At 43.1% G+C, this 20,000-nt stretch overlaps 1 protein-coding gene across 1 annotated transcript in view; it reads right to left on the reverse strand.

The window, feature by feature from the left end:
- Positions 1 to 20,000, reverse strand: part of LOC306938651 (gamma-aminobutyric acid type B receptor subunit 1-like) — a gene marked incomplete at its 3' end in the record, with an annotated part of 71,147 nt that overhangs the window by 15,341 nt on the left and 35,806 nt on the right. The window contains exon 2 of the mRNA XM_079522913.1: positions 1,602 to 1,685. Coding sequence (XP_079379039.1) covers positions 1,602 to 1,685 — 84 coding nt within the window. The remainder of the gene's footprint in view (positions 1 to 1,601; positions 1,686 to 20,000) is intronic.

Consider the following 20,000-nt stretch of genomic DNA (forward strand, 5'->3'; position numbering starts at 1 on the left):
CTGACTGTCTTAACAGACCAGGAAAGGACAGGAGAGACAAGCATCCAATACAGAGCTGACTGTCTTAACAGACCAGGACAGGACAGGAGAGACAAGCATCCAATACAGAGCTGACTGTCTTAACAGACCAGGAAAGGACAGGAGAGACAAGCATCCAATACAGAGCTGACTGTCTTAACAGACCAGGACAGGACAGGAGAGACAAGCATCCAATACAGAGCTGACTGTCTTAACAGACCAGGACAGGACAGGACAGGAGAGACAAGCATCCAATACAGAGCTGACTGTCTTAACAGACCAGGACAGGACAGGACAGGAGAGACAAGCATCCAATACAGAGCTGACTGTCTTAACAGACCAGGAAAGGACAGGAGAGACAAGCATCCAATACAGAGCTGACTGTCTTAACAGACCAGGACAGGACAGGAGAGACAAGCATCCAATACAGAGCTGACTGTCTTAACAGACCAGGAAAGGACAGGAGAGACAAGCATCCAATACAGAGCTGACTGTCTTAACAGACCAGGACAGGACAGGAGAGACAAGCATCCAATACAGAGCTGACTGTTCATAACAGACCAGGACGGGACAGGAGAGACAAGCATCCAATACAGAGCTGACTGTCGTAACAGACCAGGACAGGAGAGACAAGCATCCAATACAGAGCTGACTGTTCATAACAGACCAGGACAGGACAGGAGAGACAAGCATCCAATACAGAGCTGACTGTTGTAACAGACCAGGACAGGACAGGACAGGAGAGACAAGCATCCAATACAGAGCTGACTGTCGTAACAGACCAGGACAGGACAGGACAGGAGAGACAAGCATCCAATACAGAGCTGACTGTTGTAACAGACCAGGACAGGACAGGACAGGAGAGACAAGCATCCAATACAGAGCTGACTGTCGTAACAGACCAGGACAGGACAGGAGAGACAAGCATCCAATACAATACAGAACAGTAAATAAACATGCAGAGCTCAGTGTACAAGCAACTATAATAATATATTAATAATATATACCCTATTTCCATCCCTAAACTTCATTGGATTTATTTGACTATTTTGAAAACCATTTTGAAATTGTTCAACTAGCCGATCTGCATCGGCAGTTCGACACGTCGTGTGAGCTTGTGGTTCGGCTATTTGAACTTCATAAGATATATATGTAGATTTATATCACAAGCATGCCATGCACACACACGCTTTAAAACACACTCTGCAACACACATGCTGCGAGGACACTGCATCGCGCACGCACGCACGCACATATCCAATAACACTGACAGGCTCTGTCAATATGTTTATTGACTGTTTGGCTCCGTTTATTGACACACGCGAACACACACACACACACGCACACGCACACGCGCACACACACACACACACAGTAATAAAAAGCAGGCACGCGCACACACACACACACGCACGCACGCACGCACGCACGCACGCACGCACGCACGCACGCACGCACGCACGCACGCACGCACGCACACACACACACACACACACAGTAACAAGTGCATCGTCCCTCACAGAAGTTAACGGGCGACGTTGTTCTGTGGAAAACACACAGTTAAAGATAAGCAGAGTCATTACCGGAGGATGTATTGTGCACAGCTGCCGTGAGCGCGGGGAACGAGGAGGCTATTAAGAGGAGAAGTGACAGCGCCATCCCTCCACCTGCAGGAAAAAGACAAATGGAGAAATGTATTCAAAGCAGGAGGAGGTTGCAGAAAATGGAAGGAAGACACAGTACGCTATACTATTAACCCATTTAGACCTGGGATCAGATTCTAAAAATGTCTTCTACATCCTGACAGTTTTCTGAAAAAGCTATGTTTCTATGTCAGTCATTCTTCAATTTTTCAAAAATAGCAGACCTACAAGCTCGTAGCGCGCCACTCGGTGGCGCGCTATGAGCTTGTAGATCTGCTATTTTTCAATAGCTAAAGCATAACATAATGCTAACACCAAAAGGGGTTACCCATTTAGACCTGAGGACGATTCTACAAATGTCTTCTAAATTCTAAATCCTGACAGTTTTCATGAAAACCCTATGTTTCTATGTCAGTGGTTCTCAAACTATTTCATGTCAAGGACCCCTAGACTTAGCTGTATTTGGCCACCGGCCCCCCCATCAGAAAATATGTAGTTCCAGGGACACCCCAGAAGCAAACATTTGAGTTGAAAACGTTCGCTCTGAAAGAATATATATTCAAAGATTCGTGCCACATTTTCACGATTTTTCAAAAATAGCAGACCTACAAGCTCGTAGCGCGGCACTCGGTGCCGCGCTATGAGCTGGTAGATCTGCTATTTTTCAACAGCTAAAGTACAACATAAGGCTTAACCCATTTTGACCTGAGATCAGATTCTAAAAATTACTTCTACATCCTGACAGTTTTCTGAAAAAGCTATGTTTCTATGTCAGTCGTTCTCCGATTTTTCAAAAATAGCAGACCTACAAGCTTGTAGCGCGCCACTCGGTGGCTAATGCATAACATAATGCTAACACCAAAAGGGGTTCCCGCCCAAAATGGGTTAAAACACCAAAAGGGGTTCCCGCCCAGAAGGGTTTAAACAATACAAAAATAAAACAATATTGAGGCTAGGCAGACAGATTGAAAACTGGGAGCAGAGACTGATGATAACAAAAGGCTCAGAAATGAAGAGCGCGACATATTATTTGCACACAAAACAATTAGTCACTTGCCAACAGTTGCCAACAGAGAGACATGCTGTATAGTCGTGAAGCGTAACGACAGACCGTAACGTCTGTTGTCTTTGTGATCTTAACAGGCTTTTTTGCAGTGAGTCACGTACAGTACGTGGGCCCGGGGGGTGGGGGCTCTGACCCTGAGAAGTATGAAATTAACCCGGTTACGCCGATGATTGCCTGGTGCCAGCCAGCAGGGTGGGCTCCGGGATGTTTAAAGAGCACTTCATCCCTGACGATGCGAGAGGGGGCGTAAATTAACTAGAGTTGAAGAGATTGATTGTTTATTTTTCAATGGAAGGAATGACACAGCAGTCACGTTCCACGAAGTCCATCCATACACAGTGAAGTGTACTTGACTCAAGTGTTTACACACTTTACACCCTCAGAGTTACAAATGGATATATATTTAAGGTAAATCTATCTATAAATGCACCAAGTCTCTGTACGTACTGTACGTACGTACGTACATATGTACGTGTGTAATCCATGTAACTCGAGAACCGTTCGACCCACCCAGACTTCAAATTCGACAGACGCGTTCCACACCCCCACAGAGAGTGCAGTTTCTTTTAAGATTCGTTTTTTTGGCTTGATCTGCCTTTATTGATAGTATCAAGTGAAGACTGACAGGAAAGAGGGAGAGAGAGAGAGAGGGGGGGGGGGGGGGGGGGGGGGGGGAGACATGCAGCAAAGGTCATCATGAACGGGACTCGAACACGCGACACGCTGTCAGGCCAGAGCCTATATGTGGCATGATGCGCCTGGACCGCTAGACCAGCGGGCGCGAGCTGGCCTGTTCTGACATCTGCATAGACTCCATATTTGGGCATGCCTGATAAAGAACTCCATATATGGGCATAAAAGGGACACGGACATAATAACCGGGTGGGGCATGCGTTTCCAACTTGCATCGTTCCATGAAGGCCATGCAGTGCCCAACGGGCACCACTCTAGTAATAATAATAGCTTGAATTTATATAGCGCCTTTTGTGAACCCAAGGACGCTTTACAAAATGAACAACCAAAAAAAAACAAAAACAAAAAAAACAACTATATGCCATAAGAGAATAGGGGTCTTTTCAAGGCAGCCTTAAAAGAGACCAGTGTTGGAGCATGGCAAATCTCTATTGTAAATGTAAAGGTCAGAGTTGATGACATAGTTGTCATGGTTTGAGGCAGCCAGGTGTAGGACGACCACCAAGCACAGCACAGACAGGTTAACCCACACGAAGGAACAGGGAGCAACAAGGAAATACATGATACAAATACTAGGAAAATATGTACTGTGATTATAAAATATATAAACACGCTGACTTACATTGAGGAACTGACAAAGGAAATGGAAAAAAAACAGGGTTGTATATAAAGACACATGGTTAACAACACACAGGTGAGCACTAGGATAGGCTCTGGAACTAAGAGGACACACAGGTGGAAACACTGACCAATCAGCGCTAGGATAGGCTCTGGAACTAAGAGGACACACAGGTGGAAACACTGACCAATCAGCACTAGGATATGCTCTGGAACTAAGAGGACACACAGGTGGAAACACTGACCAATCAGCACTAGGATAGGCTCTGGAACTAAGAGGACACACAGGTGGAAACACTGACCAATCAGCACTAGGATAGGCTCTGGAACTAAGAGGACACACAGGTGGAAACACTGACCAATCAGCACTAGGATATGCTCTGGAACTAAGAGGACACACAGGTGGAAACACTGACCAATCAGCACTAGGATAGGCTCTGGAACTAAGAGGACACACAGGTGGAAACACTGACCAATCAGCACTAGGATAGGCTCTGGAACTAAGAGGACACACAGGTGGAAACACTGACCAATCAGCGCTAGGATAGGCTCTGGAACTAAGAGGACACACAGGTGGAAACACTGACCAATCAGCACTAGGATAGGCTCTGGATCTAAGAGGACACACAGGTGGAAACACTGACCAATCAACACTAGGATAGGCTCTGGAACTAAGAGGACACAGGTGGAAACACTGACCAATCAGCACTAGGATAGGCTCTGGAACTAAGAGGACACACAGGTGGAAACCATAGGGGGGGGGGGGGGGGGGGGGGGTTCTCAGAATCAAATGAACACAACAGAAAGGTAAAACACTAACTATGACTAGAAAACAAGGAACACATCAATCATGGAAGTACACAGATGGTGACAATAATCTAATCTAATCCTCAGCCAAGACCCACTGAGCATTATTTTGTCTAATAGACGTCTAATATTCGTCTAAAGGGCTGTCTAAAAATACGGGAAAAAAATCTGCAAAAAATGAAAGTTTTTTTAGACGTCTATTCTTCTATTAGACGTTGATTAGCGGGTGTTTAAAAGTCTATATATAGACGGTCTATATATAGACGTTTAAACAACCGCTAATCAACGTCTAATCTAAGGATAGACGTCTAAAAAAACTTTCCTTTTAGCCGTTTTTTTTTGTTTTTTTTTGGGCTGTATTCTTGAAAACATACTGACAGTGACAGTTGAAAGCATGGCAACAAAGGTGGTCAAATAAAGATAAATCAAAGAACAAGATTTTTGGGCAGAATTTCCTCTTTTGTAAAAAGAAAGTGCTCTCAGGACTCTTTGTCGCCATTGCCGGAGCCCTCATTCAATGCCACTTTGACTATGCTTGCACCACCTGGTTATCCAACACTTCAATGTCACGAAAGACTAAGGGCTATTATCTTGCGCCACCCCTTAACCCTTATCCCTAAACTAATTAGCCATTTTTTACTAATTTAAAAAACCTTTTTCCTTTTAGACAAGGAAATCCATTCAAATAGTCAATCTACAAGCTCACAATGTCTCGATGTAGATTGGCTAGTTGAACTATTTTAAAATGTTTTTCAAAATAGTAAAAAAAATGGCAAATACGTTTAGGGATGAGGGATAAGGGTGGCGCAAGATGGAGCCCTTCAAGTTTCAAACCTAATTCAGCTACTTCTTGGCCTGGGGCCCATGTATGTATGCCCACCTTTTTCCAACTCATTTTGCTAGCCTAGGTTGGCTCCGGGTAGAAGACGGAGGTTAAGCAATAGAAAATAGGATTAATATTCAAAATAGTAAATGTGACTTTGCCCTCAATGCCCACAGTTATGTCTGTGTCCCCCGCATATTGCATATCTGACTAATTACCTAAAATACGTGAGCGACACCCAACAGCTACAAAACTAGAGGGAGCGACAACAACAATCTGGTACCAGTACCATCCTCCTTCTACAGCAGGGGTTCTCAACGTTTTTGGCCGGGGACCCCCGGAAATGCTTTGGCAATGTCTCGGGACCCCCGCCCCGCCCCCTCCCGACCCCCAATATAAATTGACTGCTACAATAACGTTAAACCATTTTGGGCGGGAACCCCTTTTGATGTTTTAAGCATCGTTATAATTTAGCTATTGAAAAATAGCAGATCTACAAGCTCATAGCGCGCCACCGAGTGGCGCGCTACGAGCTTGTAGGTCTGCTATTTTTGAAAAATCGTGAAAATAAAATTAAAAAGTTTTTTTTTTTTTTTTTTTTTTAATAATTTGGGGACCCCCTAAAATAATTTGGCGACCCCCCGAGGGGTCGCGACCCACGGGTTGAGAACCCCTGTTCTACAGCACTGCCACCCAACCAAGGGCTGCAGGACTTCCCATCCCCAAAAGAAAAGCTGTAGTTCCTATTTCCCACTGACAATGACATTTGGTACGCAGATTTTCACAGCCCACCGACGAGACAGAGAAATGGTGCCATCTTATAATTAATGAGCATAAGTGAGGACCAATTATACAACAGGTCGTTTCGAGGAAGCAATCTGATTGGTTGAAACGGCTTCTAGCCGTGGATCAAACCAGCACTATTCACCACCTAATCAAAACAAAGAACTCGGTGGCTAGGCTAGCTAGTTTCTTGGGACATTTGTGGTCGTAGTGACTACATCTGTCATTAAAAAAATCACTTCAGTGATGCTTGCGGAACTCGACTTCGTCTCGTTCCTTACCGCATCACTGTCGTGGCAATAATCATGTTAAACCACACCCTCTCGTGTAATATTGCTTAATTATATGAAGAAATACCACTTTAACCACATGAACCATATAGTCACCTTACAGTGTGGGCAATGGGCATGCCATAATAGGCGAAAATACACTTGAGCTTGTATATCAGCTACTTTTGTGTGACACTGTAATATGACAAACTACGACCAAAAAAACAGACTTGTGTTAACCCATTTAGGCATGACGTCGAAATAAATAAAAAGTCTTCTGAAAGAATATATTAAATTCAAAGATTTGTGCCATATTTTCACGATTTTTCAAAAATAGCAGACCTACAAGCTCGTAGCGCGCCACTCGGTGGCGCGCTATGAGCTTGTAGATCTGCTATTTTTCAATAGCTAAAGTATAACATAATGCTTAGTTAAAACACCAAAAGGGGTTCCCGGCTCCCGCCCAAAATGGGTTAAGTAAAGTGAGGGGCGCAAGTTGTATTTATATTGACCATATACGACGTCTTACATCGTCATTTTACTGCCCAAAACAAACATAAAAAATCTCATAGACTTGACCGCCATACGACGTAATCCTCAAAAGCCATTTATTGGAGGGGCTACGTAGCTAAATATAGAGATATGAAGAGGTTTCTGCCAGCAGCAATGATATACAGTACTTATTCCATTTAGGCCTGACGTCGAAATAAAATAAAAAGTCTTCTGAAAAAATATATATTCAAAGATTTGTGCCGCATTTTCACGATTTTTCAAAAATAGCAGACCTACAAGCTCGTAGCGCGCCACCGAGAGTGGCGCGCTATGAGCTTGTAGATCTGCTATTTTTCAATAGCTAAAGTATAACATAATGCTTAGTTAAAAACACCAAAAGGGGTTCCCGCCCAAAATGGGTTAAGTAAAGTGAGGGGCGCAAGTTGTATTTATATTGACCATATATGACGTCTTACATCGTCATTTTTACTGCCCCAAAACAAATCTCATAGACTTGACCGCCATACGACGTAATCCTCAAAAGCCATTTTATTGGAGGGGCTACGTAGCTAAAATATAGAGATATAAAGAGGTTTCTGCCGGCAGCAATGATATACAGTACTTATCATCATAAAGATGTCATACATACGGCATACGCTTCTTCAACAATAATGGCTACAGAAAAGCACCGTGAGACCTTATTATCTAGTCTTTTATACAAAACGGATAGAGCAATTATGAGCAATTATTGTGATATCTGACCTTGTTGACTTAAGATATCATGGAGGCATTATGAAGACATAACTCTTTAGTGTAGGCTGTTTTAGTATGCAACTCGGCAGGTATTTATAAATGGCATTACAGATATGGGCTTTATAGAAAGTGTTACCAAATTCACAAATGTTAAAAAATGTGTCCAAATTTGACTGAGGGACTGCCATTTGGTTAATTTTCGTTTTTTTCATGTCATAGATATGAAAGCAGGGAATCATAGCTTCATATTGGTTGTTCAGTTTGACCCACCGGTTTTTGGAGATATGGCTTATAGAGTAATGTCTTGCAGAGAAACAGTGAGTTGAGAAAACAGGCTTGAAAAGGTTCACTTCTGTGGACTCTTAACATTACACCTAGCTACACATGTTTAAGCATTTATTTCATATTTACAGTACATTACATATTTACGATGATTTCAGCTCTGATATTTATGTCAGACATGCTCTAGTATATGAAGAGTCTGCCTGTGCTATTAACTCATTTGGGATCAAATATAAATAAATTCGGTTTCTCTCCTCTGGTGAAAAGCTGGAGGTCAAATCTGGTCACAAATGCAGATCCACGAGGCCCACACGAGGCCCACACAGGACCCACAAGGCCCACACGAGGCCCACACGAGGCCCACACAGGACCCACGAGGCCCACACAAGGCCCACACAGGACCCACGAGGCCCACACAGGACCCACGAGGCCCACACAGGACCCACAAGGCCCCCACAGGACCCACGAGGCCCACACGAGGCCCACACAGGACCCACGAGGCCCACACAGGACCCACAAGGCCCCCACAGGACCCACGAGGCCCACACGAGGCCCACACAGGACCCACGAGGCCCCCACAGGACCCACGAGGCCCACACAGGACCCACGAGGCCCACACAGGACCCACAAGGCCCCCACAGGACCCACGAGGCCCACACGAGGCCCACACAGGACCCACGAGGCCCACACAGGATCCACGAGGCCCACACAGGATCCACGAGGCCCACACAGGACCCACGAGGCCCACACAGGATCCACGAGGCCCACACAGGATCCACGAGGCCCACACAGGATCCACGAGGCCCACACGAGGCCCACACAGGACCCACGAGGCCCACAAAGGACCCACGGGGCCCACACAGGATCCACGAGGCCCACACAGGACCCACGAGGCCCACACAGGATCCACGAGGCCCACACAGGATCCACGAGGCCCACACAGGATCCACGAGGCCCACACAGGATCCACGAGGCCCACACGAGGCCCACACAGGACCCACGAGGCCCACAAAGGACCCACGAGGCCCACACAGGATCCACGAGGCCCACACGAGGCCCACACAGGACCCACGAGTGACAGAGTGGTAAAAGACAGCCGAGGAGAGGACCATTGCATTGCTCAACCTGCTGCTATAGCTATAACTGTACAAAAAATCCTGGGAGAGGGAGAAAAAAAAAAGGCTTTGCCTCATCCATACGTTTTGCCTTTTTATATGCCCCCCAGCCCACCCCCCCCCCCAATCCCTTGAACTTGAATGAATAGATTGGATTTTTTGATTAAATGGTGCTTTTCATTGACTTTACAGGCGCTCAATCAGCCGTGAAATGACGGGGGAATGAATTTCAAACACCTCCTCGTCTTAAACAATAGAGGTAGCCTCCGGTCATGCCTGAGCTGCGCTCTGGACCCCCGCGATGCTGCGCTGAGAAGACGGTGCTATAACCCATTCTGGGCCGGGAACCCCTTTTGGGTTTTCGGTTTTAAGCATTATGTTATACTTTAGCTATTGAAAAATAGCAGATCTACAAGCTCGTAGCGCGCCACCGAGTGGCGCGCTACGAGCTTGTAGGTCTGCTATTTTTTTGAAAAATCGTGAAAATGTGGTGCAAATCTTTGAATATATATTCCTTCAGAGCGAACGTTTTTAACTCAAATCTTTGCTTCTGGGGGGGGGGGGGGGGGGGGTCCCTGGAACAACATATTTTCAGATGGGGGTTGACGGACAATTACATATAATTCTGGGGGTCCTTGACATGAAATAGTTTGAGCACCGCTGACATAGAAACATGGGTTTTTCGGAAAACTGTCAGGATTTGTAGAATCAGGTATAAATGGGATAACTATACGAGTGTTCCATCGCCTTTATCCCATTTTAGGCCCGACGTCGAAATAAAAAAAATATATAATCTGAAAGAATATATATTCAAAGATTTGTGCCGCATTTTCACGATTTTTTCAAAAATAGCAGACCGACAAGCTCGTAGCGCGCCACTCGGTGGCGCGCTACGAGCTTGTAGATCTGCTATTTTTCAATAGCTAAAGTATACCATGATGCTTAGTTAAAACACCAAAAGGGGTTCCCGCCCAGAATGGGTTATAGTCGCTTACCCAGAGGGCGAAATGAGAAAAATGACTGTGAGAGTGTAGAAGTGTCCTGTTATGGGAATGTTCCAGGCTAGCTTGGCTGAACTGTTCTTCTGCTGCAGTGTACAGTACAGGTATAAAGCCTCAACTCAGGGCCGTTCCGAAGCCCTACCCAGCCCCTGAAGGACTGTAAGGAGGCTTCATTAATTGACCATTCACGGGGCTTTGAGCTTCATTAACTGACGAATCGCAGGAGGAGGCTTCATTAATTGACCATTCACGGCTCTCCAGGCTTCATTAACTGACCAATGACGGAAGCTGGGGAAGATCCCGGCTTCATTAACTGGCCAATGGAATGAAGCTGGAATGCCTTGACGGCAGCCATCTTTCTTTTTATTTATATGGGCGAGTGGAAATTTAATTAATTTAATTATAATAAACAAATAAATTAATTATAGGTCCAGCAAGAAAATCATGATGGTCTGTTTGTGCTCAATAGGTCACAATAACATTCTGATTTTAGGTGGTGTTTTGTATGACATTTTGGCCAGGAGTTTTATATCTATCTGAGCTTTTGCCTGATAGCACACATGCTAATAGTGGTGGTGACCATAACGTTAGCAGCATTTGTGTTTATGTTACCATAGCAACGTACAGTGTGCGCAGACCACAAGTAACGTGAGTTGTTTACCACAGAAACACTTGATGTAACATTATAAACTCATGTAACCTTGTGTGTCTAGATTGCCCGTTTTTTATTTGACCAAGGCAGACCATGCTAACGGCGCTAGCGCGTTAGCATCACACAGTTTACACAGGCTCAGTGTTGCATGAATAGAACACTTTCAAACATGACAATCCAAACGTTTTTAATGTGAGATGTTCTGGTGAGTTGGTGATCACAGAGGATTGTGTATTATATCAACCTGGGATTTTATAATAGGCTATAAGTTGTGTGCTATCTCTAACAGATTGTCCATGCTAGACAAATAGCCTATAATAATCAAATCTAGAAGCTTGTAGATTGGCTATTTTCACATAGCAGGTTTTGTCTAACACGTTTTTTTTGTTCCACCCTGACTGTAATAGTTCACCCAACACTGTGAGCTTGTAGATCGGTTATTTTCACATAGCTCTGATGTATATATAATTTGTATATGTATGTTGGGGACCACTTGGAACTGACTTAAGGACCCCTGGGGGTCCCCTGACCCCAATCAATATTTTCAATGACTCATAGCCATTAATGACAGGTGCATGGGAAATTCACCTAGATAATGGCAAACTAGGCAACATTTTATAATGGGTAAAAATGAGTTTGATGCTGTATATAGGCCAAATGCTACAACAGTTAGAAATCAAATGAGTGATTGATGATTTTAGACAATATGCATTGCAGAAATGTTTACTGTACCTGATTTATTTATGTAGTGCTCCTATGCTCTGTAGAAGATAGGGCAGATCAATTTGATTCCATTTGTATACTCTTAGTTAGGATTTTATAGTATTGCGGTTCATTATTTAATTGCAACACAGGTTACTCCTCCCTATTTTAATATTTTCTGTATTGACATGAAGTACGGATTATGTCAGAAAACAAGCAGTGGCAGTTGGTACATTCTACATATCTAGAATCAGGGTCACATCCCTGCGCTGCTGTCTGTCTAAATTCATTGTCACACTGTCCATTAAACAAATGAACAATTTCACTGAAGCTGTTGAAAACTGTGTCCAAAGAGGCTGTGTGGCAGGTGTCAGAATAGACAACAGATGACCTCTAGATGGTCTTCCACCATGTCTTCACCTCCTCCTAGGACACTCTAGGACTAGACTAGAGGGTGATGTTTAAATGTCCAAATGTCAGGAAATTGCAGTGGCTCAAACCCTGTCCATATAATGTTTACTTGTATTAATAATAACCTAACATGGTTCATATATTTTATATAGTAATTAGAATTGATTTGCCTCCTATGTGAATAGGATGGGATAGGCCCTATCCCATCCTATTCACACAGGAGGCAAATCAAAAATACAGTAGCATACACATACCCTATCCGATAGGGTATGTGTATGCTACTGTATTTTAGTGTAAGTCATAATGGTGGTAGGCTACTTTAATTTGATTAAGTGATATTTGAAAGATTTGTTATGACTCAATAACAATTGTCACATTTAATAATGAGCTACAGAATGGCCTACACAATACAGAATTGTATGCTTTAAACTTAAAAAAACTGAAGAAATGATCAAACATTATGTGCTGGAAGGGCTTGTCAGTTCCTTAAAGCAGGAACCAAGGTGTTTATGCAAAGAAAGCAGATATATAACTACATGTGCTGATGAATGATGACGTTCAGTAAACGCATACTTGACTCCCTGCAGAAAAAAATAATTTGGTTGACTGTAGCAGTTACGTGAAATCACTCTGAATCCAATGCTAAACGTTTGCCATTCACTGCTGTCATAAGTCTACACAGTCTATACAGTTTTGTTTAAAGCGGGGCTTGAACCGGGGACACTGAACGTTTGCTGTAAAGTCTACTCATACAGTTTGCTTAAAGCGGGGCTTGAACTGGTGACACTGGGATCCGTACTTCCCCTTCCTAGAAACGCTAGTTTTAACATTTCAGTGCTTTTTGAAAATATTCGAATACATTATCGCTTGCAGCAGGATTGTACATGAAGCTGAGTTAGAATTGCATCCATTCCCTTCCATTTTCTCAAGTTTTCTCTCCTTTTCTCTTCTTTCTTCTCTTTTCTTTCTCCCCCCTTCTTCCCCCTCCATTTTTCTTCTTCCCCCCCTCTTACAGTCTAGTGTTCCCCAGCTTTAGCTCAGCATTGTGTCCAAGGGGCCAGTGAGGCGTTCCAACGTTGAAGCACTGGGCCCTAGTGGTAAGAGGAAGGACTGCAGGCGGACCCGTGCTTTAACACGTAGGACCATCACTCCCTACGTCACCCATACGTCACCCCGGACCACAAATTTGAGGTCCGGAGGAGGTACTTCCGGGTGCTTCAAAACGCCACTGAGCAACTTCATCGAAATGAATAGCTTGGGGGCGGGGCTAGTGCTCCAGTTCGGTCTCTATCTTTTATATACTCTATGATTGTGTCGTGGAAATGTTGCGACTTTATTTTTCTCTTTATTTCCTTATTCAGCATCAACATTATGAATGTTGACTTTGTGGCTGATTTGCTCCGTGTCCGTCAAGACACTTCAGACAAGGAAATCCATTCAAAGACTATTTACATAACTCAAATCTATCTATTTTGCAGTATAAAAAGGCTTTGACTATATACATTAACCCATTTTGGTCGGGAACCCCTTTTGGTGTTTTAACTAAGCACTATGTTGTACTTTAGCTATTGGAAAATAGCAGATCTACAAGATCTACAGATCTACAGATCTACAGATCTACAAGCTCATAGCGCGGCACTCGTGTAGGTCTGCTATTTTTGAAAAATCTTGAAAATGTGGCGCAAATCTTTAAATATATTCTAATATCCATTCTTTCAGAGCGAACGTCTTTAACTCAAAACCTTGCTTCTGGGAGGTGCCTGGAACTACATATTTTCAGATGGGGGTCAGCGGCCAATTGCAGATAATTCTTGGGGTGTTTGAGAAGAAAGAAATTGGCGAATTGAGAAGAAAGTTTGACACTAGCCGATAATCGGGCATTTTTGACGCTCGGGGGGTGCCCGACCGCTCAAAGCGCGATCGGGATCGGCCCGATCAACATCAAGAATGTTTGATATTTGCTCTGCCCCGCTCCGATTATCCTGTAGTGTGTGGTGCTATCAGATTTCAGATTGAAAAAAATCGGCTAGTGTAAGGCCACCTTTATAGAAACACAGGCTTTTCGAGAAAACTGTCAGGATTTAGAAGGCATATATAGAATCGTCCTCAGGTCGAAATGGGTTAAGGTAGGCTAAGTGATTTTATCTTTTTGGTTAAAATAAAAAGCACTATATTCTGATAGTATTCATTGTTATAGTGTTTGTTCAGTCTCCCTGTCTCTCCAGCTGTCTCTCCAGCTCAAAAAAATCAGGTGAGTTGCACACTTTTTTTTATAGTGTCCCAATTCCAATTTTGTTTGCTCATTTCTTTGTGTCGCCACTTCCAATTTCACTTGTTTAATCTGTATCCTGTGTGAGTACTCTACCTGATTGCATAACATTTGTATTCTGACCTGAAAATGCACGTTTTCTGTTTGATAAAGAGCTGGAGAGACATGGAAACTGAACAAACACTATAGCAATGAATGCTATCAGAATATATAGAGCTAATAGACAGACAGATGAAATGCACAAATACTGCAGATTATTTTGGGCATAGGGCTGTGAAGGAAATACACTTAACCCATTTTAGACCTGAGGACGATTCTACGAATGCCTTCTAAATCCTAACAGTTTTCTGAAAACCCCCATGTCGTTCTCAAACATTTTCATGTCAAGGACCCCCAAAACTATATGTATTAGCCGACCCCATCTGACAATATGTTGTTCCAGGGACCCCCCTCAGAAGCAAAGATTTGAGTTAAAAATGTTCGCACTGAAAGAATATATATATATTCAAAGACTTGCGCCATGCATGTTCACGATTTTTCGAAAATAGCAGATCTACAAGCTTGTGACGCGCTACATAATAGCTAAAGTATAACATAATGCATAAAACACCAACAGGGGTTCCCGTCCAGAATGGGTTAATCTCTCTCTCTCTGACTGCCAAACCTGCCCCAAGGCACAGTACTGTATCCACCCCCAATGCCAATGGGGTGTGAAACTCCCTGAATAATATGAATATTAGAGTCAAATGGCTGCTGTGTGAATGTGGTCAATAGATCAAGAAGGACCGTACATTTGGCTCAATAAGTGGTGAAGCAAAATTACCTATTCTTAACCCATTTTGATCTGAGATCAGATTCTAAAAATGTCTTCTACATCCTGACAGTTTTCTGAAAAAGCTATGTTTCTATGTCAGTCGTTCTTCGATTTTTCAAAAATAGCAGACCTACAAGCTCGTAGCGCGCCACTCGGTGGCGCGCTATGAGCTTGTAGATCTGCTATTTTTCAATAGCTAAAGCATAACATAATGCTAACACCAAAAGGGGTTCCCGCACAAAATGGGGTTTAAAGGACCATCAACACAGTCAAGATATTCTTTCTTTTAATGTAATTTTGTTTTTACGTATGCGTATGTTTACATTTTCTGAATAATTGAATTGAGTCAACATCTGCTAAAACCTTACTGAGGAAATGGATTCTTGTAGTTTACCTCCAGCTGGACATTTTTTAAATGAATCACATCAGCCCATAAACTGCATATTATTGTAACTACATGTAACTTTGACCAAAAAAGTCAGGCACTATAAAGTTCACTGTGCTGGATAACCAATGTCTACTTTATATGTTCTGATTTTAATACCTTACTGAAATTATTGTAAAGTTACCATTGGCTTCCTCAAAGAGGAAGGCACGGGCGCCAACATTGGCACAGGTGAGGGTGACACACTGGCACACTGAGAACATATATTTTAATGTAGTCAATTAACCCATTGAAGACTGAGACCAGATTCTACAAATGTCTTCCAAATCATGACAGTTTTCAGACAAACCTATGTTTCTATGTCAGTGGTTCTCAACGTTATTCATGTCAAGGACCCCAAAAACAATATGTAATTGGCCGCCAACCCCCATCTGAAAATATGTAGTTCCAGGGACCCCCCAGAAGCGAAGATTCAAGTTAAAAACGTTCGCTCTGAAAGAATATATATTCAAAGATTCAAGATTAAAAAATAGCAGATCTACAAGCTCGGTGTCGCGCTATGAGCTTGTAGATCTGCTATTTTTCAATAGCTAAAGTATAACGTGATGCTTAAAACACCGAAAGGTGTCCAGAATGGGTTAAATGAAGTCCCCTCACGTCTGTGTGCAAATTACATCCTGCACATGATTCTATGTGCATCCAAACCCTGAACTCTAGTCCTGGGAGATAATATATATAGGTGGGATATTTCTCTGACTCATCACAATGTCCTATAGTGCTGCCAACGAATATTCCATATTCGAATGAATATTCGAATGTCAAAAATAAAATTAAGATTCGAATTAAAAAATAACAATAAAATTGCTGTGTGAGTTCTGGCGAGACTCTGTGCCGCACGTAAACTAAAACATTATACAAAAACTAGGCTATTAACAGGTTGTGTGCCCAAGATGTCCACAGACGTCCTGGGAAACGTCCCGTATGTAGTGCCCAAGACGTCTGTGGACGTCTTTGCAAAAAAAAAATATATATATATGTCAAAAAAATGAATGTAAAAAGTGGGCACCCTGTTTTCTTTTTTTTTAAGTGTTGTGTGGGCACATTTATGAATCATTCATTTGATCTTGCAAGACTCAAGAGAGTGCATTTCTCAGCACCAACCACAGCGCCCATACAGGACCGGACCATATAGATAAAGAAAGAGAAAGTTTTACAGCATATTATTCTGCAATATTCATATCGTATTCATATTAAAATCATATACATTCGACATTCGAAATCATTCGAAATTAATTCGAATACATGTGGTGTTTTAAAAGGAATATTCGAATATCATTTTTGGCCAATTCTGACAGCACTACAATGTCCTGACGTGAAAATAATATTTCAAAAGAAGAAGCATTAAAGGTTGTTATGAATAATGGGAACCAAAATCTGTTGAACAGATATATTTTTTTGATAATAAAATATAATGCTCATATGGCATTGATCGAGAAAATGTAAACATGACACTTCATGTCAAAAAGAAAGTTGCCCACCCCTACAGTATGCTGGGGAATATGGTCATTAGTATTGTCAAGTATAATGCAGTGTTGTTTTCGTCGACTAAAACCAAGACGAAAAATGTTCGTCGACTAACTTTTTTCACTGACGAAAACTAAATGGAAACTAAATGGAAAACTAAGCTATGATGACTAAAACTATGACTAAATATATTGACAATTTCGTCAACAAATAAAAACTAGACTAAAATGTTAAGAAGGGACTAGTGCAGGGGTTCTCAACCCGTGGGTCGCGACCCCTCGGGGGGTCGCCAAATTATTTTAGGGGGTCCTCAAATTATTTTCCAAAAAAAAAGTTGTTTTTTTTAAAAAAAAATCACGATTTTTCAAAAATAGCAGACCTACAAGCTCGTAGCGCGCCACTCGGTGGCGCGCTATGAGCTTGTAGATCTGCTATTTTTCAATAGCTAAATTATAACAATGCTTAAAACACCAAAAGGGGTTCCCGCCCAAAATGGTTTAAGGTTATTGTAGCAGTCAATTTATATTGGGGGTCGGGAGGGGGCGGGGCGGGGGTCCCGAGACATTGCCAAAGCATTTCCGGGGGTCCCCGGCCAAAAACGTTGAGAACCCCTGGACTAGTGGACAAGAGATCCAGTATAAGTCATTTTACACTAGGTTGCATGCTGAAAATAGACGATCTACATTCTACAAGCTCACAACGCGTCACGCTGCGACTTATATCGGATTCCTGGAACAACATATTTTCAGATGGGGGGTCGGCGGCCAATTACATATATTTTTGTGGGCCCTTGACATGAAAATGTTTGAGAACACCAATAATAACCACAATAGAAACATGAGGTTTTTCTGAAAACTGTCATGGGTTAAGGGCCATTTGTACACTCTCAGATTTAAATGAATGTGAAGTACAAAGGGTGAGGATCAGCGTTTGAAGCCTTATAGTTTCTTTCTGTACAGTATATCTCCCGACCTACATCCAGTTGGGTGAATCTGCTTCCTACACACTCCGTCTGTGTGACATCATTTACTGAGTCATAACAACAACACAATACAGTGAATACCGGTGCGAGTATGAACGCACACACACATTTTGACATACAGTAGGAGTAATATAAATGTGGACAGAGATGTACAGTATTCACAATACATAAGAGACCTGTTGTTGCAACAAACAATCCACAGAACTCCTATAGAACACACACACACACACACCCTTGTGCATTTCCACATGCCGAGTTGCTGTGGACATCATGGCCCAGGCTGCCAAATATAAATACAATGAGCTGACACGCACTGTATAGCCTAGTTGTATAATGGTGGTTGACATTTGACTTGTTTAGCAAGGAAAGCTTATTCTAAACTTCAATCAAAAGCACAGCCAACTTCCAATAGAAAAACCTCTCTGCTGTTCGTCAATTATTATAATGACACCTGGTGTATTCGCGCACACACACACACACACACACACACACACACACACACACACACACACACACACACACACACACACACACACACACACACACACACACACACACACACACACACACACACACACACACACACACACACACACACACACACACACACACACACACACACACAATAGTACGGTGCTGTACAGTACATACTCACATGCACACAACAGGTACACAGACAGACAGATCCCCCCACATACACACTAAATCCCTCTTGTGCATTCTCACATGCCCGAGAGTAGGCTACTAGCGCACGACTGATGCACGCACGCACGTGCGCGCGCGCAAAGCACAGCACAGCACAGCACAGCACAGAGCACACACACAAACACACACACATACAAACAAGTGGTGACAAGTGACACTTGGGGACACAAAGCAGAAGGCAATCTACCCCTTTGACTGAAACGAAAGCTGAAAGCTGGCTAATTCTGTTGCCAGGCAACCATTCATGCACACTCCCTCACTCTCCTCTTTCTTTGGCTAGCCTGGCAGTTTGTTCTTTTCAACATTTAAGCCATCATGACAATAATGCTCTCCTCTGTTTACCCTTAATGTAGGACAGTGGTTCTCAAACCTCTCTTTGAGAACCACTGTCCTACATTAACCCTTAGAAGATGAAAGACGCCAATTGGCGTCTTCATCAGAATTCCGTAAATGATCAATGACGCCAATTGGCGTCTTCACAGTTTTTGATGAATCTAAACATATTAATATGCTCCGAAGCGCTGTTTAAATTCCTGAGCTTATATTCCAACTACATTACCCAGAAAACCCGTGTCACGTGACACACGTGTACGTGTTGCCATTGGAAGCTGGTCCCACCCCCTGTAAATAGTGGGGGCAGAGGGAGTCTTCATAGTTATCATTGTTTTGCCTGTTTGCCGTCTCGCCCGAGCGATTTTCTAGCAGAAAAAGTTGAAAGCAGTACTATTTATTTGAGCGAGTTTTGTGGTAGTAGTATTGATCCATACGCGTCCCAGTCGCCTTCTCCAGGCGGAGTAGCCCTGGTCCAGTGCTTACAGCGAGACTCGCTGCTCCCTCCCTCCTTTTTTCATTGTCTCCCCATCGTCGTCCGATGAGCTATACCGGGAAACCATTGAAGAAGACGATCAACCCGGAATGTTTTGAGGTAATCTTATTGTAGAAAATGCCCTTCTATAGTGATCAGAAATCATAAGATGATCGCTACAAATAGATGCTTGGATAATTACTACTACTAGTCAGATCATGACGCCAGAATGACTCACCACGATGGCCCCCAGCCATTAGCCAGCACCGAAGGTGCTGGCTAATGGTGTTGGTCGGTGCATTGGTGCTGGCTAAGGGCTGGAGGGGGGGTTGGTGTCAATCGGTTGGTTGGTGCAGTACAAATGTATCGTAGCAGGCATGCACGCATG

This window comes from Electrona antarctica, assembly GCF_951216825.1.
Source record: "Electrona antarctica genome assembly, chromosome: 15".
Classification (NCBI taxonomy): domain Eukaryota; kingdom Metazoa; phylum Chordata; class Actinopteri; order Myctophiformes; family Myctophidae; genus Electrona; species Electrona antarctica.